Source organism: Charadrius vociferus, unplaced genomic scaffold (assembly GCF_000708025.1).
Source record: "Charadrius vociferus isolate BGI_N301 unplaced genomic scaffold, ASM70802v2 scaffold650, whole genome shotgun sequence".
Classification (NCBI taxonomy): Eukaryota; Metazoa; Chordata; class Aves; order Charadriiformes; family Charadriidae; genus Charadrius; species Charadrius vociferus.
In genome coordinates, this window is record NW_009646736.1 from 4,262,355 (window position 1) to 4,289,571 (window position 27,217).

The 27,217-nt window shown below is 36.3% G+C and overlaps 1 protein-coding gene across 1 annotated transcript in view; it reads left to right on the forward strand.

Moving 5' to 3' along the window:
• The first annotated feature begins 453 nt into the window (after positions 1-453).
• Positions 454-27,217, forward strand: part of RHBDD1 (rhomboid domain containing 1) — a 36,468-nt gene continuing 9,704 nt past the window's right edge. Inside the window, exons 1-5 of the mRNA XM_009889798.1 lie at positions 454-974; positions 4,252-4,384; positions 11,899-11,987; positions 13,672-13,725; positions 18,549-18,668. Coding sequence (XP_009888100.1) covers positions 542-974; positions 4,252-4,384; positions 11,899-11,987; positions 13,672-13,725; positions 18,549-18,668 — 829 coding nt within the window. The 5' untranslated portion in view covers positions 454-541. The remainder of the gene's footprint in view (positions 975-4,251; positions 4,385-11,898; positions 11,988-13,671; positions 13,726-18,548; positions 18,669-27,217) is intronic.

Here is a 27,217-nt window from a genome sequence, read left to right on the forward strand (position 1 = left end):
TATTTGTAAAAGTCAGAAAAATGGTCATGAAAAAAATTATATATGTAGCAAAGATGGGAAGCCTGAAAACCAAGACTCTAGAGAAGAATTTTTAACTGGTTTCTTTCCAATTTTAGTAATTGTGAGTGACTCAGGATATTAATGAGAACTTGTCTAGAGCACCCAAGAATTTTGTAGAGGAAGTAAAGCCTGTCCAGGAATATAGAGGTTGCAGACTTCTTTTTCTCACAATGCTTGTCAGGATTACGTCTATAAATGCCTTTTATTTGTATCCTACACCATTTTAAAAGTTATGATTTTTTTTCTTCTCACTTGTATTTTTGTTGTGATTTAAAAAAGAGGTCTCAGCTGACTAGCTTGAAGAATTTGCTGTGTTTAAAAAAAAAAAAAGGCAGTGATGAGCCTGAAAACACCCCTGTATATGTATAATAATGCAGTTTTCTCTTTTCTTTCAGAATTTCCAAAACGTGTATGGTTTTGAATTCCAACAAAAGACTAGAAATCAGAAAAATCTTCACATTCCTTTGAATAAGAAGTCATAATGCAACGAAGGCAGGGAAGAGTCAGTGCTGGACTGCTTTTGCTGCTTTATCAAATTTCTCAAGTTGGGCTCCAGAACATTCCTTCTGTTACCCTTGGGGTACTTGCACTGAATATTTTTCTCTTTCTGAATCCTGTGAGGCCACTGTCTGAAGTGTGCATCAGTGTAAAGGAAGGTTTCTACAGAAAGAACTGGCAGCGTTTACTGCTTTCTCCTGTCCACCATGCAGACGACTGGCACTTATATTACAACATGATTTCCATGCTTTGGAAGGGGATAATGCTGGAAAAAAAGCTTAAGAGCATATGGTTTGCATACATAATTGTAGTATTTTCAGTGCTGATTGGAGTTGTTTATATGGTGCTGGAATTCATGCTTGTGAAAATTCTGGATGATCCTTCGTATGAAATGAATTGTGCTGTAGGTTTTTCAGGTAAGGCACATAGTACAATTTACATATGTAAAGTTAATACTTAAAGATTCTATATAGTAATATTTGAATGCAGGAAATGGATAGGTCTACATCCATATGCATGTATGTGGTTGGTATGTCAATAAAGTTATCCTATTTTTTAATTTAAAGCATGTACTCATGCTGTTGTTGGGAGCTAGCATTAGAAGGTAAGCCCTCCTTTCCAACCTGTGAGATAGGTGCTTCAGCACCTCTGAGGTATTTGAATTGGTACTAGTTGGAACATCCTGGTAGTTTCTCATTTGGAGCTTTGCATATTCTCTGGTCACCCACCTTTTGGTAACGAAACATGCTCAGTTCTAGTCTTGGCCTTTATGGTGGCTGTGGGGGCCCTGACTTTCCCTGAGGGGTTTTGCTGCCCGTGCTCAAGAACGGCTCTGATACGGGGCAGCTGCCACCCACCTCAGACTGCTGGGAAAAGAGGTGTGTGAGATGGCCGAGAGAAGCCTCACCGGGGACCTTTTCCCGCATTGTTCACCAGCTGGTTTGAAGCTCAAGCCCTCTGCGTCATCCCTGTCTGAGCTACATTGCATCTGTGCCTGGCATTGTGCTTCTCTGACCTAGGCCCTGACTTGACTTCCCGACTTTCTTTGGCACCGCTTTGTCAGGAGGATGTGCCTGGTGACCTGGGGTCCTGGCCAGCCCCTAACAGTGTCACCAGCCTGCCCTGTGCACTTTGCCCAAGGACTACGGATCTGGGCCCCTGCTGGGGAGGTTGTCGCCTGCCTCCCTGCTCCCTTTGGATGCACTTCCTTTGCAGAGCATCTCGCTCTTTAACAGTGACTGCAGAACCCTACTGCATATTTATTATTGGTGGTAAAATGACTGAAATATGTGCACCCAATCCAGTTTCAGCTGGACTTTATAGGGTTACTTTTTATATGGTACTCCGAACTGTTGCTGGCTGATCCACGGGGCAATATGCTTTGTAATATTATTCTCTGTGAACAACTTAGAGGTGCTGTCATCAAGCTTCTTTTGAACCTCTTGTGTCATCCTAGACTGTAGGATGACAAGTTGAGACCTAGAAGTTGTGAAGAAGTATCCGTTTTGAGTATTCACTTATATAACGCATCATCCATGTGAGGTTTTTCCTATATGTTTCTGTCAGTTCATACCATAAAACAACTTGGCATCAAACCAGTTCTTACTAGGAGTGAGAAGGGTGAATATTTCAAAAAATTATGATGAAACTTCCTTATACTGCATAACTGGGAATATAATACTATTGTATAATGGGGTAGTGTTGAGATTCCACTGTATAATTTTTTTTCACCAGATTAGTCTCCAGCTTCTCACTTAGCCAGATAGCAACTTGTATGTCCCTCTTTTCAATTGAACAGAAGGGAGGTTAGATTTAGTGATATAATTATCCAGGTGATGCACCTCTATGGCTTCCTGTGCTTTATGGCAAAAGAGACCAAGTCACTGAACGGCAGTGGTGCTGGTAGGCAGGGCAAGCATCAGTGATGAGCCAGATGGGGTCCCCATTTCGTTCTTTACGAGAGACTCGTGTCAGCCATACTACAATACTGGCCGGAGTGTATATTTTGGATTTTTTAGTGAGCTAAAAAGAAGTGGGAGTAAGCCTCTAATCTACTAAACCATTTGTGCAGAGGACAAAAAGTCGAGTTTTTTGTCAATTTAGGGATTACCTAATTGGATTTTAATTTACATGTTCTGCAAGATGGATAGTTCAGATCTAGCATCGAGCATTACAACCTTTTCTGATGTGACTTATCTTCTGCAGCATCTTTTGAGTATTCCAAGCTTGGAAATGTGGGACTGCAGCTGATGTGCATGTGCATTTGACCATTATTCATGCAGCAAATTAAAGTAGCTCTGACAGAGTTAGTATCTATGATTGATCTTTCTAAACCTTCAACATCCTCAACATGACCTTCAGCATAGGTAATGTCTCTTCAGTTGGGGCAAGTGGCATGTATGCGGAGCAGCTGTTGAAGCAAATATGAGTATTTTCCTGATAACTGTTTCTTCAAGAGTCAATCTGTATGCATGTTTATGACCCATTCACTTTACCAGGTTTTAAGAGGTTTAGGATGCCCGGGGTTTTTATTATTATTTTATTTTAAATGGTTGAAACAGACCTGCCTCTTGTCGCCCTGGATGGACCTGACAGTGCACCAGGTCAGGCAGTTCCAATGGACACTTAAACCTTAAAAATAATAATAAAAAAATAAAATTGAAGCTGTACAGACAGGGTTTGTGTAAGCCAAGGGTGGACTGGATGGAGATGACTTCTAAATTATGCTGCTGCTATCAAATATTTCTCTCCTTTAGTAAATGTATAGTTTCTGAACAAGTCCAGTTTTATCAGCAGCAAGTAGCTTGAGCATGTGGGTATGTGCATGCACACAGTCCTGTTTATATTTGATCCTAGAATAACAATATTTACATCACTGGATAGATTAAGGAATTTTGCTATCTCTTGTTTTCTGCTTTGTTAAAACCTTTTTCATGTTTTTATTTAGTATATCTATATTGATGTTCAACTCTGCTATCTTTTCCATGTCAAATCTTTTGTTCAATAATCTTTCAGATTTTTTCTTTTTTTTTTTTTTTTACAACTGTGTGAGCTTTTTCTTGAGAGGAACTTTTTCAAAAACATTTTGAAAGTTCCAGTAAATTATGTGAATTCATTCTGCCATATTGGCTATTGCTTGCATGATAAAACAGTTGCAGTCAGTTAGAAATGAATGATTATTTATTGTAGTGAAAGGTGATTTATCTACTTTTTTTCAGAAACAAGTGATTCTGGAATATATGGAAGATGATTTTTCCATTAATTCAAAATTTGAGCCTGCTGTGGAGCTTCACATGCATCTATTTGTCTTGCTTTCAGTAATGGCTTTTCTCAACTTGCAGAACATTTTTTTGATTCAATAATTTTGTCAAATATTTAAACTAAACCTCCCATTTTTAAATTATCTTTGTATTGTTTTGAATACCTGAATAGCTACAGTAAGTAGGCATATTAAAAAGCAACTCCGAATTGGCTGTTACACAAGCATGTAATTTTTTTATCTTTTTTTTTTTCAAGTCACTGAAATGTATGACTGAAAAAACAGCTTAGAACTGTTTTTCTGGCATGCAACAGCATGCTTTGTGGTCCTGTGAAACTGCAGGGTACCTCAATTTCAGTAGTTAAGTTGTTTGCATTTCTTTTTTATTTGGGCTCAAGTACTTCCCTCTTTATGTGATTTCTTCTTGTTTGCAGGAGTCTTGTTTGCTTTGAAAGTTCTTAACAACCATTACAATCCAGGAAGAGTCAGCAGTGTCCTTGGATTGCAGATACCCAGTAAATACGCTTGTTGGGTGGAGCTGGTGGCTATTCATTTAATCTCCCCAGGGTAAGTGTGTTTAATATTTCAAAGTTAGGAGAAGAGATTTGGGCTATCTGAAGTAGTTCGAAAGGTATTATGAAGTATGTGTAGTGTGGTATGCAAATGGAGTGTTGGAGCTACAATTTAGTGTGGAGGCTACGTTCTGCTTTTTCCTTAACACCCTGTATTTTGACCACGTTTCCAAATAAAAAACTGAAATACTGTAGCCAGAAGGTATTACTAAGGATTTGAGGGAAGATAGCAAAAGTTGATGGACAAGGAAAAGGGACATGCATTTTCAGCAAAGTAACAAAACTAATGTACTGTAGTGCCAAGGGCTTATTTAGAAAAACAGCATTCCACTGTTTGCTTGCTATTTCTCTCCTAGTCCCTTCTGTCCATTTGTTACAGTTACTCCTCTAATTTATGATAAAGCTGTCATCCAGTATTCTACAAATTTTATGCAGTTTTACTGTCCTGCAGTCTTGCTGATCGCTTCCCTCAATTTTCCTGTGCGCTCGGTTCTGCCAGCACAGTTCATTTGCCCTTACCTCTGTGAGAATAGTGCCTTTCTTTTCTTTGGCAGTTGATTTCTGGAGTCCTAGTTGCAAATCAGTCATTTTCTTGTATAATATTTTATATCTGTCAGTCATATTAGAGAATGTATGCATAGTACAGACACCAAATTTATGAACTACCAAATCACAGTTTATGTATAATTTCCCGTTTTTCAGAAAGGTTAAAAAAAAAAAAAGAGGGGAGCAAGACTGTCATACTCTTCACCAGATGCTATGATATAACAGATAAAACATTTCCTAGAGCCGCATGAGAATTCAAATATTACTTACTTTAAACACTGATTTTATTGCTTTATGACTTCGTGCCCGATTGACTGCAGCAAGGAATCCTAGGTTGAAAGACAGAAGAACTGCACAGTGCTCTGTTTCAAACGCAGTTTTAAGTGTGAACTGAGAGGTCACTTGCATGGCATTACTACAGGTATAAACCCAATTTTTTTCAGTGCATTAAAAACATTCTAAAAATATAAACTGTCACGTTAGCTGAACATAGTTTTCATTTGGTGATATGTTTAATATGACTATTATTAAAGAATAATGAAAGGACATTGTCTGAAGTAAAACCATGAGCATATCATACTGTATCTGGTAGAGGAAAACATGAGTTTAGTCATTGGGTGCTGTTGTTTTTCAGTTGCCTTACTGCAGAAATGTCTTTGGGGTAGAAAATGTATGTAAGGTCCAGAAATAATATCTAAAAACTTTTCATAATGTTATGGAAGCTTAGATTGCTGCCTGGTCTAAAGAACCTCTGCATGGTTAGATGCAATCCTGACAGGACAATTTCACAGCACTTAAATGATAATGGGAGCCATAGAAAACAAGTAGTAATCTCCAGAAATTCATGTCCCAGAACACATCATCTTTAATTAGTAACTGCCAACTGCCTTGAAATGAACCATGACAATTGTAGCTCTCAGAGCATTGCTCTTACACGCTCATCTGCGTGCTAAGGGCATGTTGTAATATTTGAAGTGTCTGATTAAATGGTGTCCCTTTGTGGATCAAGTTGCATGATTTAGTTTTGAACAGATAAAAGGTTAGTAATTGGAGCAGAATTCTGGCCAGTCAGAAAGATATGCAGTAAATTTGGGCCTGCCTTAGTTGAATGATGTGTCAGGATCACCTGAGAATCCATACCAATGAAGGATTCAAAAGTAATATTGAGGCTATTGACAACTTTGATTTTTTTTTTTTTTTTTTAATTTTTAATACTGTTCATTGATGAGAACTGTTCCTCAGGAACAAAAGGGCTAAGAACAACCAACCAATAAAATCCCAGGTTTGACACAAATGGCATTACATGATGAGAACCATTTTATAGCCTTTTATTCTTTTGTCAAACTTAGCTTTTACTTTCCTATGCTATTTGCCCATTGTGTTAAAAAATTACTGAGAAGTTTCCCATCTCTATTTAAAGAAGCAATGTCATTTTCCTGTATAGGGCTGTGTAAAACAAGTTTACTTTTACTTATGCAGTCTTTTAGTTTGGTTTAATTTGCATTCAGATAGGTTGTTTAGCACTGGTAAATTGACTACATGGCATACTTTCTAAGCAAGATCAAGTTTTGTAGCAAAGTGTATAAATTGTCATGTGCATGTGACTGTGCCTGTGTTAATTTGGAAATAAACCATGTATAAATACATGGATTTGATTCCCATGATCTCAAAAAAATCGTTGTTTTTCAAAACTAAAGTTGTTCTACGTTCTTCTAGTACATCATTTTGATATTATTCCTTTGTTTGCTTGTTCAGTGAATGCATGCTTCCTAGCCTTGGAGTAGGAGACGCATGGAAGTACGAACTTTTTGCAAAAGACTGCAGCAACGGCTTGAGCTAAAGACATACTTTTGTTGCTAAGTATGTGGCTTCGTCCTGTGGTAGAATTGTGTGCATAGATAATAATGGCTACCAGGCTTTGCAGTTTGCTGTTGGGAAGAAGTTATGCAAATTAAGTGATAGGTGTAGACTTTCTTGCTCTGTTTTTATTTGTTGAGTCAGGTGACTGACACCACAGAATTGAAACAATTCAGGATAAATTCACCCACAGTGATGAGGAATTGTTTTCAATTCATTTTAAGGACACTGGAAGAATATTAGTGTAAAAAAGTACTGAGAGGCTTGTAAACATTGGGTGAGAATCTCTCGTATGTGAAAAGCAAAACCAGTCCAAATGGTTTTTCCTCTAGTGATACCAGTTTTCATGGAAATTACACAGCCAAATGAAAGAGTATAATTAATTCTGTTTAGAAGATTTTTTCTGAAGTGATGTGCACATCAGCTTGATGGCGAATGTCTTCAGGAAGCAGTATTTAGACATATTGCATAATTAACATTAGTATGAAGTGAATGGTTGAGATAAATAAGATCTCTGGGGATATCTACATTTTCAAACAAAAAAATTAAATGAGACATCATTTGAATTTCTTTGTACCAGGGAGAACATTAGTTAATATTGATAAAGCTCATTGACATTTAGAGAAGAAAACATGCAATTTAAAAAGTCAAGAACATGTTTTTTATTCCTTTTCAAAGTTCAGCTTGTATTACAGAAACTGAAAATTGTACTGTGGAAAAAAAATAATTATGTATCAATTTTTCTTTATTAACCAGCAGGAAAAAGTAAGTAGTTTATCATATTGCAATCAGGAGAATGTTTCTTCATTAGTCTAACTGAAAATTAACAGTCAATTTTTACCTAGTAAAATACGCATTCCAATCAAGACATCGCTATTATTACGAATAGTGTAAAAAGCCTATTTTGGAATCGGTTGATTGTGGAGGTTGCTTTATTGCTGATAATGAAAGAGTTTTTAATTATGTCCAGGATTATTTGCTGTGTATACAAAGCAGAAAATAGGAGTAACCTTAGTTTTCTGTATTAGACAAGAAAGAAGAGTAGAATTTATAATACAAGTGAAAGGAGCCTTGGTAATATGTTTTTGGACAAATTTCTTCACACAACTTATTTTGTGCTTTTTGTAAACTGCTTACTAATTTCTTTTCAGCCCAAATCCATGGCATTTATTTCTAAATTTTGCATATAATCCTGCCTTGTGAAAACAGTTGTAGTTTTGCCATTAGCTTTAATGTCTGCAGATAAAACTTGAGCAGCCTCGTAGTCGAGAAATCCATTATGCAAATTTTTTTTAAAAGCAATAGAGTGTAAATTAAAATTTACTGTAAGATGTAGTAAAATGTCAGGAAGATTGACACTGAAGTATTGTTGGGGATTGATGGTTCAAATATATTTAAGTTCGTTTGAAATAGCAGTATCCACTTTAGACTAAGGCCTGTGGATAGAACATCAGTCACATGTGTAAAACAGTTATTTATTTTATTCAGTTTACTTAAATTGAATAATTCCATTTTTTTAATACAATAAGAAAGATTATAGGCGATCTGAATGAATCTGATCTCAAAACAAATGCTCTGAGTGATAGCTCCAGAAGGACAAACATGTATATGTTTATATACAAACATATACGTGTGTTTGTGTGTATATAAGTTATACTCGCCAATATTTGTCTAATGTGCTTTCAAAGATCATCACGATAATAAACTCTGATTGCTCTTTGCAGGGTGGTAGTAGCCCTTTCATTTTCCCTTGGGAAGCAGAGGCAAACATGGGAGAGAATTGGCTCTGAACCCAAAGGGATCTGGGCGGCCTCTGCCTGACCTGCGTGGAGACCCCTCAGTTTCTCCAGGCAGCCCATTCTGCTGCTTCAATGTTTTGAAATCTCTGGCTGTGACTTACGTCCATTATTCTTTATCCTACAGATACAGAATGTGGAGAGTGTATTCATTGCTATTTGTGACAATCTTGTCCATGTTTTAAGATTATTCTATCTGTGAGAGAATTCTTCAGTAGACTTAAATGATTGTGATCCCTTCAGTCTTTTCTCAGAAGTTGTTTTGCGGGCTCTCTGTTATTTTGTTGCTCTTCTTTTTGTGCAGTATGCAAAAAGGAGGCTCAGTTCTCCAGCTGAGACCTACTACTGCTGAGCAGAGTGGAAGGCTACTTCATTTTACTTCCTGAGAGCGCTCCTGTTTACGCATTTCCAGTAAAATACTTGAATTGTACCCTATTTTTTATCCAAACCACTTCTTCATTTTGTCAAGGTTGCTTTAAGTTGTAATGCCATCTCCAGTGAGCCTTACAGCTTCTCTTAGCTTGTCATTTGTAAATAATATTTGGAATAGACTTGTGCAGAAATCTACTAGATTCTTATCCTAAGTTTGATAATGAATCACTGACAAGTATTAAGTCAGGCGTGCCAACCTCTTAGGGATCTGCTTTGTGTAGTTTTAGAGTTTAAGGTCTTTTAAGACTTCTTTATGACAAATACTGTGAGACAGTGCTGTGTTCTTACAGCGTGCTTGACATCTGCTAATTCTCCCTTTCCGTGCGGCTTGGTGCCCTGTCAAAAGAGAATTTTTCATTGATTTGACATTTGTTCTTGACAAATCTGTTTTTTGTTTCTGGTGTTCTTACCTTGGTTGAAAAATTATGTGTCTTAGTAATTGTTGAACAAATAGTTTTATCTGGGAACAGAAGATAGTGATTAGTCTGTAGTGCTCTGACTAGAGTCCTCTTCCTTTTCTCTGTGGGTCGTCCCCCCCCCCTTTTCCCTGCTTAAGAATGGGTATAGAAATATACAGGTCCTCTGGAACTGTACCCATCCTCCAAACAGCTGGGAAAAGACACAAGTTAACTGCTTCAGAATTTTGCTGCATAGTTCCTTTTTTAATTTGTGTTGACAAGGTTAAAAGCTTTTAATAAAACTGCCTTCTTAAAAAAAAAATAGACTATCATCTGTATGTTTTAGTTGATTCATTTGGAAAATATCTATAAAGATGTTTTCCATACTGTGAATTATACCAAGCATTAGTAAAAAAAAGGTATTAAGTTATAATTTGAGTAAATTACAATATAGCACGTTCTAAAATGAAGTGGTGTTTGCTTAACTTGGCTGTAACATTAAGCATTTTGATAATGTAAGGGAAGCTGTCTTGTACTCTACAGAATTGCTTTTCCTTAGTAATTACAGGTAGCAAGGTGCTACTGTTGATCACACTCAAATTAATTTTATGACAGCATATGGTGAAAATTTGATGTGATTTATCAAATGTACTCATTTTCTGCATGTCAGTGATAATATATACGTGTGACCATATCTGATATTATTTTTAATTTGGGAAACCCTGTTTAAACATTTTTGTTATAAGTTTCTACCGCTTGAATATAAGTTATAATTAAACAGTCAATAGTGTTTAGGCATCTAGTACACCAACCTGTTCAATAGACATGAATTGGAAATTATCCCCCTAAAGTTGAAGGTTTCTGATTATTTATATTGTGTAAATATACGGCTTCACTGTATTGCAAGCAAAGACCTTGATTTTGGGTTTTGTGGAACAGTGTTGTACTCAGATAAGTGAAGAGCTTAAAACACTGCCAGAAATATAGGAGAGTCACTCTTACATTGGTGATTTCTAGTGTAAGGTATCTTGAAGTATTCAATGTTTTATGTGTACAGACATTTTTCAAGTCAGGCATGTTTTACAAATTTGGAAAAATCTGTTCCAGAAAAATCTATTTGGAAAATCAGTTGTTATAGATACTTTGTTTTGTTAACTACCTCTTACTTATAAATATGCACATCAGCATTTATGTGTTACTCTAAGAGTACTGGTTACTTATCGTTACTTATGGGAGACAACTGCAGCAGAATACAAGTTTGTAGTTAAGTAAGTGGCAAAAGAGTGAATTTAGATTTGATCTTTATCTCCCTCTAGTGACACAGACGTTTTCTTGTATACTTTTACCAGTGATGCCTGGAAGTTGTATTGTCATGAGTGCATATGCTGTCATCTGTGTAACTCTTTTCGATTTCTGACCGGAATGTAAAAAGAGTAACGTTTAAATCTATTTTTACGTTAAACAGAGGTTTCATGTCTGCTTTATAAAGGCAAAAAAGCTCATATTACTTGAATCTTTGGACAACCAGTGTAAATCCAGTGGACTGAGTTATTTATAAATGCATATACTAGGAAATATTAATGTTTAATGTATTGACTTCTCTAATGTCATAATAGAAGTGAACTATTTGCAAATAATGGTTACACTCAAAAGATTTTGCTCTTAATTAATGTTTAAATCTGATTAACCACAAAAGAGTTTAACTCTTAATTTGAATGCTGAAAAATGAATTTAGAGTGCCCCATAGTCATGGCAATACTTGGAGCAAATCTCCTTATTTACTGTAAACATATGCTTCCATGTTGATGATTTGTCCAAAGACTCCAGAGTCTTTTTATTTTATATGCAAATGGATGATGGTCTTTTTTAAAGAAATTGTTGGTATGTATAGAAAATAATTTGGATCTCAGCATTTCACTCATTCTTTTATTTTTGAAGGCACTGTGTTACAGAGATTGCAACAGATCTGCATCAACAGATCTGCATTCATGGTTATCTCAGACTAATTGTTGGATTGTGTTGACAGTGTAGTAGAAAGTACCGTGTTTATGCTTCCACTTGAAACTGTAAATGGTTTTGGTAGAACCTACCTGGAAGTTTCAGTGTAATTCTGTGGATTTGCTTTCTTATAGATTAAAACTAGTTTTGTACCTCAGTAAGTCTTTAAATGCTTTTAGGGAAATGGTATTCTGTCCTTTGAACAAGCAATTAAAATGATCTTTCCAGGTAATTTCCAGCTTCTTCAGGATATTTTATAATGCTTTTATGTAACTGTCTATACCTACCAATTTTAGGATAGTTATGAAGAAAGAAAACTTGGCACAACCTCCTTGGAAGCAAATCACTTCTCTCAAATCTCTCAGATCACTTGGTCTCACTAAGGGGCTTTCTCTGTTACAACAAATTCTGCACTCCCCGTTCTGGATCCCTACAAAAAAAGTCTTCCTTTCCATCATTCACAAGGTTTTCCATTTTTGTAGGACTTCTTTTGCTGGGCATCTGGCAGGGATTCTTGTTGGATTGATGTACACTATGGGACCTCTGAAAAAGATCATGAAAGCCTGTGCAGGTATATAATTTTGCTCAATTTGTAAAATCTGCATAAGAGACACTTTTATTTTTAAAATTCACTTGAGTCTTGCATGTAGAAATTCAGGCCATTCCGGCAAGTTTTTAGGCAGTTAAATATATGCTGATTATTAAAGTGAGCACAGAAGAAAAAAATCAACTTTTTTTTTCTTAAATATGGATGATAAGAACCAGTAAATGTGTCTTTCAGATATATTTACTTAGAGGAATACCATTTACCTTTCTTTTTAAATGTTTATGTAGAGTAAAATGTTTCACATAAGATGTCAATGAAAATGCCACTTCAAGTGAAGTGTGATGAAGCCATAAAAGCCATAAAAATATACCAGACCACAGTAAATTTCCATGTTGATTTCTACTACTTGAGTTCATTCTAGTGGAAGTCCCTACAGTTTGAAAAAGATTGTGGGATGCTTGAGAAATTGTTGCTGGAATTCTCAAGCTTTCCAACAATGTAATACTACAGCTTTTCATATTGTAGTAATGCTTATTTTAAAAGAAGATGGTATCTTTAGACATCTTTAGCTTAACAATTGTTTTAAATACAGCCCTGTGAACTTTTGTATGAACACTCCAATAAATTTCAGTGCTTTAATTCGAAGTCTAAGCCCTGTTACAATAGCTGTGCTGGGGTTGGTTGTCAGAATATTTGTTTTTTATGTCTGGTTACTTAATATGTTGAGTACTTTATTCATGACTATGCCATCAAGTTGACTGTGGATATGGTGTTTGTATAGTGGAAAATTATTTGTTCGGATGTGTATGCTTCTCACGGGAGGTTTTATTGCAGTTTGGTGATACAGTCTAAGTCATATACATTTAGCAGCTTTAAGTGGGAAAAATAGAGGCCGAAGCATCAGATTTCCTACCCCACTGGAGTGAACAGACATAGTGTCATGTTAGTTAAATGTTGATTTGCATGTTTCTGTGGCATGGGGGCCACTACCTGATGACTATTAGGACAGTCAAGCATCAGATCACTCTGCCTAGTGAGGTTCTGCAGTCTCGTCCATGAATGTTTTCAAGACTTGACAAGATAAAGCCCTGAGTAACCTTGTCTGGTTTCATAGCTAATCCTGCTCCGAGTGGGAACTGGGCTAAGCGCCTTCTGAGGTCCCTTCCAAATGGAGTTATTCTAGGATTCTGTGATAAAATCCACGGTACTGTTAGTGAAACGTGCTATGGAGATTCTGCTGCTGTGAAGATTGCTGTGTGACTAAAACCTGGAGGAAGGAGTGTTCCAGTGCACAGGTCATCTTTTTCTCCTATGTAGCAGAGCAGAAACAGTGCAGTGTTATTCCAGTCCTCAGTTTTCTGTGCTTTAACCCATGTTTACCAAGGTACAATCTCAGTGCAGAAATTATTCATTATATGTTCTGGAGAACATTTGTTAGGTTGGTTTGCATTTTTCTAGTCTACATGGATATGTTGCTTAAACATGGCACACTACTGTAAAATCTGGAATAAAGTACAAGCGTACCAATACTGTATTCTCTCACTGATGCCAAAAAAAAAGAAATTCGTAGGTACCCGTTGTTTCATATTTGTGTCTTATGAAACAAACTTTGAAAGAAAGATTTGATTTAATTTTTATTTTGTGTTTTATAAAGAGATACAATGCGATTATTTTACTCTAATAGTTCATGTATTATTCTTATATTTAGGTGGCATTTCTTCATTCACTGACCCTGCCAGGCCAAGGGACTACTACTATTCAGGTACGTACTCTCTCCCATTTCCCTGAAAACTTATTCCAACTTTAAAAATAGGGACATCATTTTTGCTAATGATAGAAAACCTAGAGAGGAGCTAGTTAAATGGCAACATATATAATACACAAAATATTCTGGACATATGTATGCTTGCTAAACTTACTACTTCTCTGGCCATGTCTCACCTTTCCTTTTTAGGGAACTATGTGGATGTATTTTTTGTACAAGAGGCTTTAAACCTCAAATACAGGTCATGACTTCATAAAATCCTATCCTGGGGAAATACCATCCCTTTTGCAGAAGGTGCAGTGGGGAAGAAATTGTGTCTACTGAAAGCAGCTTGTTGAACCTTGGTACATCTGCCCTGATCTGGCAAATTTAGCTGTTCCATTCTAGGATGGATTTTTTTCCCCTCTCTGACACTGAACTTGTTCCTTTGAACACTTTCTATAAATCAAGTAATTTCCATGCAAAAAGCCCACTCCTCACCTAAATAGATTTAGGCCATCTTCACAGTATATAGATGGGTAGTTGGAATACTGGCATACTTTGAATGTAGCACATTTGATTCATATCTCGTGCTGAATATTGAGTCATATGTGGAGTGTATAGAAATAATAAGTGGAGGCCTTGTCTGGGAGGGACAGAAGAGGAGTCAGCTGTGAAAAGAACTGTGTATTGGATCAAAACTAAGGGATGTATAGCCTAGCGTATCTTATCTCCTTCAGTGATTTATAGTTTTTCCTAGGCGACTGCTGTAAGAACAGGATAAATATGTAGTGATAACTCCCTCAACTGTCTGCCAGTGTGCAGTGGCTTGTGGCTTAAGGATCTGCTCAGCAGAAAGTTTTGTGGGGGAATTTTGTCTTTAATAGCCTGTGATGGATTATTCTTTCATGACTTTGTCAAAAGCTCTTTGAATTGGTGTGAACTCTTTTTAACACCTACAACATCACAGAAGAAGAATTTCACAGTTTTCTTCCTGGTGTAGAATCTGTCATTTTTGTTTGTTTTGAACCTGCTAACTGCTAATTTCATTTGATGCACATTAATTCTTCTCTGGGAAGGGAAACCAAACCTTCATTCTTTATGTACTTTCTTCATATTCTTTATGGTTTTATAGACTTTAGTAGTATACTCATGGTAGTCATCTTTCCTCTCTGGTTGAAAAGTTGTAGTTTGTAGGGTTGATTATATGAAAACTGTTTCATATCTTTGGTCATTTTTACTATTCTCTGATGTTTAGTCAAGCAGAGTTTTTTATTGTTTTATAATCTTTTATAAGTGAGATGTGCTTACTCTGAGCCACAGTGAGCTAGGGTTAGTGCTGCTTTTATTCTCCGTGACGAATTTTGTCTTCCATGATCTACCTCCAATTTTATCGTTATGTTAAGTAATTCCCACAAGCGAAATTATGTGCCCTTGAATATTTTTTAAGCATTTGTTTTGTAATTTCTTACAAAAAGATCTTCAGCTACTTTCCTTACCAAAAGCAACAAGGATTGTTGTAATTTAAAAGTATGCTTACCCAGGATTTCCATTATTCCAACTCTCAAGTCAAAACCCACTTGATCTAAAGGCCAGTAAAGAAGTAAAACACAATTAATATAGTGAAATGAAATAATATGTGAACCTAGACAATGTCATGAGCGTGAGCTACATCCATGACTGGCAGTCTCACCCCAGTTAAAGATACTCCGCTAGCTACAGGTGGTGTTCAGTCCACCAGGGCCTGGGTCTGCTGGGTGCATTGCTCTGTGTTCCACAGTCATAGAGACTAAATCTTCCTTCTGTATTTCAGTATAGCAGGGTGGGTGGAAACTCTATAAAAATTGATATCAGAAAAGGTACTTCAATGGCTAATGAAGATTAGAATTTGTACTTGACACTTAAACTCCATAATCTATTGCAGCCACTGTACAAACACCAACTGCTTGGAGCTTGGGTGGGTGTAAAAGACCACCCTTGTGGAATAGGAGCAGATTCTGAGTAGTGCTCTACTGTTTCTTTTCCAGGTCTTCTTAAGCAGGAAGAAGGGAAGGGATTTCATGTAATATATCTGGTATTATGGGGGACTGCATAGCATCTTTGTCAACTTTAGTTTGCTGACAACAAGGAAGTCTGGTTTTTTGGGGGCAGTCCCTGAAGTAGCCATGTTGTTGCTTTGAGTTGTTGTGGACAAAAGGCAGATGAAGGAGATGGTTAACCTGAATTATCCTGTCTTCCAAGCTTGGCTTTAGATGTAACTACGTTGTGTTTTGGGGCTTTTTTTGTACTAAATTCATTTCTCTAAAATGACTTAGAACTGCAGTTAAAAAACCCAATGTTTATTTGTTATGTTCATTCCCTCTGTATATACTTTGTAATTGTTTTTCATCCTATTTGCATTCCTTTATGGAAGGTGTAATCTTTTGCTTGGTGTATGATATATGTAATAAATTTGGCCATCTGTGAATTAAGAAAAATCTCTCTAGTGTCATAGGCTCATGATGCATATACAGGACATCCTTACCTTGATTAATTTTTCATTTTCTGTTATTGCTGATTTATTACTATCTGCCTTTAAATACCTATTTAAACAGAAAAATAAATGAAGCTATGATCAGAAGAGGTTTTATTAAACAGTACAAGGAAAGAGCTTTAGGAAAAAAAAGGATTCTAAGTGTAATTTTAACACGTTTAGTAAATGAATTCAGTTTTCTCTAAATGCAGTTCATGAATAAAGTATTAGACATTTATTTTGATTAATAGGAACACCTTGAACACGCTGATGTTACCAAATTGTTTCTCCTTTTTAAAATAAAAGATTACGGCTTTCTGAGCACTTACAACTTGATGACAGTGTAAAACATCAAACATACAAAAATTTACAATAAGAGAACAAAGTTAAAATATGACATCCTTTTTCTTTTATCAGATAATTTCATGCTTTTAGTACCAGAATTCTTATAGTCTCCATGCATGCGGTTTTGAAGCCACCAGAAAATAAATTTATAGCTGAGAAAATGTTCATTCAGATTAACATAAGGCAGAGGGGAATGAAGGGAATACATGAAGATTGCATCCAAAGTGTGTATATATATAACAGCTAAATAGTATCCTGCAGTCCGTTTTATTTTTCAGCAGAATTATGTCTCTTAAATGTAGCCAGTGTGACTTAAAGGCTTTTAAAGTTTGTTAAAAATGACTGTAATTCATACAGATTTAAAAAATAAAAATAATCTTTTCTAACCAGAGGAGGTGTTGATCATTTGAGAAATGGCAGAATCTCAGATTACTGGAGGGTAAGAAAAAGTGTTCACTGCAAATATATGAAAAGTCTCCCAATTCCAGTTGTATGTTCCAAAAAGAAAAAACTTGCAAATGGACAGAATTGCATTATTTTCGTCTAAGTGTGTGTATATAGGTGTGTATATATATACACATACATCTACATGTGTACATAAAATATGTAGGTATAATTGCATAATACACAGAGGAATATATATATTCCTGTATAGAATAGTGTGCAGTCGCTTTGTTCAATTTTTCCTGCTTTTCCTGTATAACTTTAAGACAGGGTATTGCTATTTTTATTTGTCTTAAGGTTCTAGAGCTTAGGATTTTTTTCTTTAACACAATGATTTTTTTTTTTAAAAAAGAAATTATTTGTGTCCTCACTTCATAGTCTGTGCTTGATAGTAATCACAGAAACTCCACAGGAAGGTTATGCATGGAATTCATATAACTCATAAGACAACACAAGACTATCGTTGGTGCTAATAATCTGCAGATAAAGAAAAATGGCGTGCTATATTTGTTTCATTCAAAAATATTTCCAATTATTTCATTCTGAAACACTTGTGTACGGTTCCTATCAGTTGGAAGAAACTGACTACGTTTCTGTATATTGGTTCTTCAGAATCCTCTGTCCAGCTGTCTGGAAGATAAATTAAAATATCACCCAAAGCTTTGTGTTTTGAAGATGCAAAAGTGGAATAGAAAAATGGGACTTTTCTCCTTGGTTTTTCTCAGTTTAGATTTTTCTGTGCTCAAGCGAGTTCAGATTGTGTTAGAAGGAAGAGAGTCTTGCTCGATTCTCTAGCCAAGTAATTTTTTTTCTTTTAAATCCTGCGTGTTTGGGCGGATGATAGTTTGTGCTCGTATTAGACAATCTTTGCAAATAGTCAGAAGTTCTTGGTTGTCAGTAGTGCAGGCAACATACAGTGATTGTGGCAGTGGATGAGATCTATGGTGTGGTGTGTTTTTGGCAGGGCAGATGTAGCTGTGCAATAGCACTATATTAGCAGTATATATTTCTGCAAATTTTGGCAGGAATCTTTTCCCATGTGTTTTCTAGGTCCAAACGTTATTGGAGTTTATTGTGACATTGGCATGTATCGTTTATGGGCACTAGGGGGAAGGGAGAGACAGGTAGGAAAAAGCCTGAAACCTACCTGTTTTGGTTTTGCTCTTCTAGTGACCTTAATAAGGTGTCCAAATATTGACAATTAAATGTTAAAAAGAGCTGATGAGAAGTGTCTTTCAATTTCTATGTGAAACTTCTTAATAGTGGCAATTCTATGACACTTACAACAGTTAAAAGAAAACTGAGATGTTTGATCCATCTTTTTCTGTTGTTTTTTTCTCTCCTGTTACCAATATCTGGCTTGGAAATTAGAAATTGATTCATGGCATGTATTGTATAAGTAATTGAATCCAAATAATTTTTTTCTTTTCCAAATTAAAATAATTTGTGGAAGAAAGATATCATAAAGATAATATCTGATTTCTCAGTCTCTTACTTAGTAGCAGCAGTTTATTTTCTTTATTTTGTATTCATTTTACAGAGTATTATGGGTATCCAGGTTACCAATACAGAACGCCAAGGAGCTATTATGATTATACCGGTGGGCTCACTGAAGAAGAACAGCTTGAAAGGGCGGTGCTAAACAGTCTTAATGAAAGAGGTAGGAATGTTATTGCATTTTATATTTTAAGTTATGATTCATACTGAGAAGGGGAGGGGGGCAGATGTATTGCTCATTATTTATTTTCAGTATTTTGGATGTATCTTTGGAAGCAGATTAAAGTTTCCTGGTGGAATTTTCACAGAATGCAGAGTGAGGATGCAGTAGCATTCTCTTAGTGTAATTGCATTTGTTCATAATTGTTCACCATTTGATTACCTTGCTACTACCATAGTAAAAGAAATGCTTTTATAACAAAAACCCTTTAAGTAAAGTAAGTTGCCGTGCCAAAAAAAGTTACGATACTCTAAAAAGCAGTATGAAGTGATATAATAGAAAAATTGACGTTGCCAATATTTAAACTTTCTCTGTGTGTATATTTTTGCTTTTATACAAATATAATTAACAAGCAATGTACTGACACTTACTCTCCACACTGTCCTTTTCTACCTTAAAGGAAGCTTATATTCTAGCTAGCTGAAAGTCATAAAAAAAAAAAAGATAGAAGTGTTTAGAAAGAAAAATGGTGTTTGTTTTTAAATTGAAATTCATTAGTTAAATTGGTATAAAATATATTCATTAGGATGTATTTAATCTTTTAATAATGCAAGTGAAATGAAGAAGGAAAGAATACTTTGTAGAATCTATTCCTCAGCTTCTGAAAACTTCAAGACTTGAGGGAATAGGACTGACAGCACATTATTACAGCATCGTGTAAAATTTACATCATGGTTATGAAATTTTTTATATTGAAGTGATAAAGGGCAGAAATGAACATAGTATATGTTTTCTGGTATTGAGAGAATTTTTCGTATCAAACAGTGCTTCATTTTAATCTGTTGCATGTCAATATGGATTCCTTTGGGAATTCAGCCAAAGGGTTTAGGTGCTCCTTAACTTACGAAATCTGAAAGATTTCTTTTAAATTTGGGGAAACTGTAACATTTAATCTTAAAAATAATTACCTGACTGAATATCTGTCAATGTCATTTTCCTTCTTTTTCATAATCTTGGTATTCTATCTTCATAGAACAAGCACAAGTCTATGGGGCCACATGGGATCCACCCAAGGGTACTGAGGGAGATGGCAAAAGTGCTCACCAAGCCGCTTTCCATCATTTGTCATCCTGGCTAATTGGGGAGGTCCCAGTTGACTGCAGGTTAGCAAATGTGATGCTCGTCCACAAGAAGGGCCAGAAGGAGGATCCAGGGAAGTACAGGCCTGTCAGTCTGACCTCAGTGCTGGGAAATGTTAGGGAGCAGATAACCTTGAGTGCCATTACGTGGCACATACAGGACAACCACGTGATCAGGCCCTGTCAGCATGGGTTCATGAAAGGCAGGTCCTGCTTGACAAACATGATCTCTTCTACTCTGCTCTTGTGAGACCCCACCTGGAGTACTGTGTCTAGCTCTGGAGCCCCCAACATAAGAAGGACATGGACCTGTTGGAGCAGGTCCAGAGGAGGGCCATGAAGATGATCGGAGGGTTGGAGTACCTCTGCTATGGAGACAGGCTGAGGAGAGTTGGGGTTGTTCAGCCTGGAGAAGAGAAGGCTCCGGGGAGACCTTATAGCAGCTTTCCAGTATCTGAAGGGGACCTACAAGAGAGCTGGAGAGGGACTTTTACAAGGGTGTGTAGTAATAGGATGAGGGGTAATGGCTTCAAACTGGAAGAGGGGAGATTTAGAATAGGTATTCGGAAGAAATGTCTTGCTATGAGGTTGGTGAGGCACTGGAACAAATTGCCCAGGGAACTTGTGGATGCCTCAACCCTGGAGGTGTTCAAGGCCAGGCTGGATGGGGCTCTGAGCAACCTGGTCTAGTGGAAGGCGTCCCTGCCCATGGCAGGAGGGGCTGTAACTAGATGATCTCTAAGGTCCCTTCCAACCTAAACCATTCTGTGATGCTACGATTGTCCCCCTATACTCAGCACTGGTGAGGCTGCACCTCAAGTACTGTGTTCAGTTTTGGGCCCCTCGCTACCGAAGAGACATTGAGGTGTTCGAGAGTGTCCAGAGAAGAGCAACAAAGCTGGTGCGGAGTCTGGAGCACAGGTCTTATGAGGAGCAGCTGAGGGAACTGGGGTTGTTTGGTCTGGAGAAAAGGAGGCTGAGGGGAGACCTTATCGCTCTCTGCAACTGCCTGAAAGGAGGTTGTAGACAGGAGGGGGTTGGTCTCTCCTCCCAAGTAGCAAGTGATGGGACAAGAGGAAAAGGCCTCAAGTTGTGCCAGGGGAGGTTTAGGGTGGATATTAGGAAAAATTTCTTGACCGAAAGGGTTATCAAGAATTGGAACAAGCTGCCCAGGGAAGTGGTGGGAGTCACCATCCCTGGAGGTATTCAAACGATGGGTAGTTGTGGTGCTTAGGGACATGGTTTAGCGGTGGTTTTGGCAGTGTTAGGTTGATGGCTGGATGTGATGATCTTAAAGGTGCCTTCTAACCTAGACAATTCTAGGATTCCTGGGTTCAAGGAAGCATTCATTAGGAAAGAGATACAGAAGCCTCTACTTGTAACTGCAAGACTTAAAATGCAGAGCACCATTCATAAATCTCTACTCAAAAAATTAATCTACACCACTGTGTTATGGCTGTCAGAGAAATACCAGGCAAAATATGAAAATGGATGTCTTGACAAATCGTCATCACTTTTACTTTCACACCTTCTGTGATCCTATTTTTTATTACGATGAACATGTCAAGTTATCTGGAAGATAGTTTTAAAAAGGCAGCAGATGAGGCAAGATTGTTATAGGGAAAGGCTTTTCCAGTTTGAGAAATTTGATAACATATTTTATAAAGTAAATACAGCTTTTTGCTTTATTAAGTTTGCATCTATTGTGGGAGCCACCTGGGAGGCAGAAGTGCAGACTTTTATGGAAATTAAGGGGGTTTAAATGATGGGTTTTTTCTGTCTATGTTCATTTTTGTGTTCACCTTTGTTCTTTAAGCATAGTTCTGTCTAACTTTCCCTCAACGTTGTGAAGCTAGAAACTTTAAAAAAAAAAATAATTCTGCAGGGTTATTACTGTAATATTGTTCTAGAAATGATTGCAGTCTAAGCAGTCCCATTTCAATGAAACTGTACTGAAAACCTTAGAGGATAGTGAGAATCTTAGCTTTAAAATAAATCAGTATCATTTAGTGCATCCGGTTCGTCAGCAGAAGATAGTGAATTACTTACTGTTCATGCTGTCTTAGGAATTTTTAAAAATTAACAAAGTCATCAATATATTGTCCTATGAAAGTACTAGATTTTGGGAAGGAATGGGTCTAAAATGAGCTTCATTGTAAGGGGTACTTTTTATTTTACTATTGTTTTTACATGCTATTTTACATCACTTTTAACATTGAGTTTGACAAATCCTTCAAAGTTTTTAATACTAAGTGTTTTGAAATGTTATCTTCAAGAATGAGCCATTTTAATGTTTTTTTGAAACGATCAAGGAAACAGAATACAAATAACAATGACAAAATTATAATAATATAAATAACTAGAGAGTGCACACTTTAAAGGCTTTCATATATCAGTATCAGTGTAGAACACCTGCAGCTTTCATTTGTAGCCTTAAACTGCATCACTCTAAGTATTTCTCGTCTGCTTGTTGGTTTTGGACAAAGATAAGTTTTCAACTATAAGAGGAAATACTTTCTTATTTGGAGAGTGCCCTCTGAAACATGAGATAGAATTTAAATAGCATCTCTAACTATATCTCACTGGTGGATAACTGTGGCATACCAGTTCGCATTTTTCACTCCTATTTGAGACAGCAGCATTTCTTAAGGCTATGATGGTGTCTGTTTTCAGTGCTAGTTATAGTTTTTAAGCCTCACAGATAAGTGAAGCAGGAAAATGTATCAATGTATATCGTTTCAAATATAGTTTGGTGTGATCAAATGTGTATAGATGTTGTTTTCAATGGTTTCACAGGAGTGCTTTAATTTTTCATCTCTTTCTTCTACCCGCTGGAGCACCTTAGTTTGGAAAAGTAAGACTTTAGAGCTGAACTCTTAAAATGTTTCTTTAAACAAGCTGCTTAAAGGTTAAGCTTGCCTATAGGCAGATGCCTTATTTCACTAAGAAAGTAATACAGAGCATGTAATTGATCATACCTGTTCTAGTGACACAAAGAATGAGGTGAAATTTACTGTGCTAACAAGTAATTAGGATATTCTTCCCTGTCAGTTACTTTGAAAAATAATTAGCTTGAATGAGCACTGTCCTTTGAACGCAATACATTTTTCCCTAAAGCATGACATTCACAGTTGCTTGCAATTATGTGGATGATGAAACAGGTCCTTAACATGACTAAAAATTATATAAAACAATTTGAAACAGATAGCTAAATGGATGTAAAAAGATGTACCACAATCAAAATTTAGGGCTCTTTCCATATTAATCTTTTTTTTTTTCCCAACTATGGCATTTGAACTATCACAGTTGCTCTGTAGCATGGAAAAAAACCAACTACTGCAGTCATTTCAATTGATTATTTTTTTTCCTTAGTTGGACAAATGCATTTATTAGGGGTTTTAGGACTTGAAATGTTGATCTGTTCTTTTAAATTACTGTGTTAGTATCCTATTAAGCTATTAAAAGAATCGGGGGCATAGTACAGAATTTCCTGGTATCAGTTGTCCACAAATGAAAACTAACTTGTGCTAAGACATGGATCAAATTTAAAGTCAGTAGTTACTCTTCTATAATCCCATACATAAGTTCTAAAGCCACCATAAAGGTACTGCATTTCTGTTATTCTGCATTCATGCATGCCTGAACTGCAATTCTCTTTTTATTCTATGTCCTGAAAAATTCTTAAATAACAATAAATAATTAGTATCTAATGCAACAGAAGAAATTGCTGGGCTTGTTTATAGGATTTATGTAGGCATCAGTTTTAAGACTATCAAACTGTCATAATGATTTAGGTCCATTTACTAAAAGGAACTGTTGCATTCTGTCCATTCCCAGTTTTAGCTACTTTGTTGTCTCAAACAAGAGTCGGTTTAAACGGCATTAACTTTTTTCTCCGAAGGTTTTGTTGTTGTTTTTGTTTTTAAATTTCATTCTTATTCTCCTAATTCTTTATTGGTTACAAATTGCAATAATTCTTCCTTTAGTTAAGTTGGGAAAATAATTTTGGATTTAAAAAAATTGTAACTTTTGATATTTAAACTATATGGTTTTACTCTGAAGTTAAAATATACGGCTGCCATTTGTGTTTAATACTAGTATTACCAGCCATCCGTAATATAACCCCAGTATACAGTATCTCTTATCTATTGTTTACTTGATATTCTGCTCAGAAGAAATATCTCGATTAGTGTGGGACGTGGATTTGGATTTTTGTTACGGTGGGCGTTGGGATTTTTTGTGAGCTGAACTTCTAACTGTCTGTCTTTCAATCTCAATACTGTTAAGAATCCCTTGCAAGCTCATGGAATTTTCCTCTTTTTAAGACTAAATTCTTAAAACACGTAGGTGATAATCTCTATAGTTTGTGATTAAAGAGAAATACCTATAAATACACATGTATATATATCCCTCTTATATTCTATGGTGAAACTGTTTGTCTATGCATTTCTTTAGTTTTGATTTAAAACAAAACAAAAAAACCCGTATGCACTCAAAGTTTTTAGATGGCCGAGTATGGGCTAGTCATAGCTATGTTTGCGGTGTAGTTAGGGAGTCTCTAGGCATCTGCCTTACCTGTTCTCTGAATCTTTAAGGATTCCCGTTTCTGTTTTCTTCTGCTGAGACTGGACTCTCATTAGTAGTCTGTGAAATTTGCCAAATCCGTGGAACATTGCAATAAGAATGAAACTGATGTGATAAGACTATAGGGAAATGCTGTATAATTCCATTTTTTTTCCAGTCAGTGTTATCTTTCCCCTCTACAATTGTAGGAATGCCAGTCATTGCATTTGACTATGATGGTTTTCTTTAAAAATGTCTTAAAATAGAATATATGCTCAAATATGCAGTGCATGATATCAGATTAAAACTCATTTCATAAAGTCATATGCTGTGACTTGCATCTGAGTCTTAAAGTTCCACTTTTTCCTTTTTTCTTTTTCAAAATTCAGGATATGTACGGTCTCAGGTACCCAGCAACACTTTTTGGAGAAAAGCTCTCCCTTTTGAGTAGAGCTCTTGTTCTAAATGTCTTTCTAAAACTTCAGCCGCGCTCTATGATCCTCATCACCAGCACTTTCTTCAGTCAGATTTCCAGGAAATTAAATCAGTAATTTTTTCATTTCCATACAGAAAGTTTTGGTGTATGCTCAGTGTGAGTAGCAGACTGCTTGCAACGCGAAGCATAGGCAGAATTCTATTATAAATGTTTAATGAATGTATAGCAATATACTTCTGTCTTTCTCTTCATGAAAATAGTGGTTGATGCAGGATAAAACAGGTTTACTGAAGATTAGAACCAAAAAAGTCCTTATTCTCTTGATAATGGCAGTAAAAGTTCACCAGGTAAGTAAGACAAGCACCACTAAGCCTTTCACCAGGGGTTTCTTTTAAAATAGAACCTCAGTTAGCACCTATGAAATACCGTGGTGTAGAGAATAGTTCTGTAAAGCAGTGAAATCATTCTGTTGGAAAATCTCTGTGTACACAGGCGGACAGGTTGGGTTCAGACAACTGAAGTGCAGCTACTGCCCTTTGTTATCAAAACTGCTGCTCATTTAACTTTGCCTAAAAAAAGACTGGACTGGATGAAAAATACTGTGCTGAAAATTGAGAACTTGGAAGCATCGTTGTTCATAGCTCAACTATTTCTGCTTCAGCGGCGGTGCAGTAGGGGAAGTTAGATGTGATGGATAACTAGAATTGACAGCTCCTTCAAATCCAGGTCTCATGTACTTGTGTGTCAACAAGCTGTATTTTTTGTCTAGATTGAGATCTTAAATCAAAAATGTGGACTAGTTAATTTCCTTCTGAAATGCCACAGTACATGTAATAGTAGTTGTTTTAAGCTTTGTACACACTTGACCTTTAAAGATACTGCTGTGTATCTTTAAATAGCGCGTAAGTATTTTGGAAATGCTGGATTTAGAGTTGTCTCCTTTAGTCTCTGTGGTTAAAAAAAAAAAGTACTAATGTCTTAAATTTTGAGTATTTTGGTGGGAATTTTGCAGGGCTTTTTTAGTTTATTTTTTAAAGCAATGCTAACTTGGTTCAGATACTAAAGTGCCGGTAATAAACACTTTAGGACTAATTGTGCTTGTTTTGAGAAGAGACATGGGGGTACTTGATAAAGTTTTGTTCAATGTCGATAGCGTGTTCAAGATTTTAAATTATGCAAAGGCTTCCATAGAATTAGTGCAACTGGGGAAATTAGTTTCTCCTTTATTTCCATTGTCTCTTCCTCTTGTCCTCAGTGCTACACACTTTGCTTCATTTCTCCTGTCTTTGGGATTATCGTTGTTATTGTTATGATATGTGAATCCGTACAGACAATTCGGCATTCTTTTAGGAGAGGCACGATTCCCTTCGAGGAGCAGTGTGTGCACAGCATTCCTTCAGATACCTGGAGGAAAATGTACTAAGAGAATGCTTTTGATGGACAAGTCAACACTACAAAATGTTGTGCAAACTGCTAATGTGGTCTTCAGTAGTTTGGGTTTTTGCCTTTTCTACTTCCCTTCCTGCCCATTACTCAGTTCTGCGTGCATCCTTTTCCTCTTGCCTTTGAAACACCTCTAAATACAGAGGAAAACTATTTCAATGGTTTATTAGTAAACTGGAAGAGCTGAGATATGTGCTGTGAAAATACCATTAACTGAAACTGTTTTTTTATCCAAAGTACATTTATATAAAAGTTGGTTACGCAGATGAATGAGGCTGTGTTTCCCATTTCTCTCATCTGCCTTTCCTGAAAAAGTTCTGTCCATCGTTGCATATATTGCCTAAGGTTTTGGGCTTGCTTGCATGCTGCGTTCTTGAGTTACATCTTACAGGGATAAAAAGACAGACACTATGAATTTAAAAGTAGGGCTTCATTCCACATAAGTGATAATGTGTTTGCAGTTATTAATGTGAAAAATTATGAAAATTGAAAATACGGAAGTATTCTAACACTAGTACACTGAGAATAATTTACAACATTATTTCAGATTGTTTGACATCCTAATACATCATGCGTTTCAAGGCTATTTTGCTCTGTGTTTTGAATATAGTACTGACACAAAGTATTCAGATTTTCATGCTAAAATGTATATAGAATGCTGATTTTTTTCTGTGACTTCCTAAGTATGCAAACATTTTTGAAGGTACTGCCAGTGCAGCTTTCTTTTGGATGGTTTCCTCCTTGCAAAAGTTTCAACTGCCAAAAAAATTAAAATAGGAAGAAAACACTATATTAAAGAAATAGTTAAATCTTTGACTGTAGCTAGAGATGTTTTTCTTACATTCACACTACTTCTATTATAAAAGCATGGTTTGCATGTGGAGGTAGAGGCTGTTCTTGGTGTTTTGATCTAAGACTCAGTGATACAAATGGGAGTCTTTTCACTGACTTCTGTGGTCTCTGGATTATTG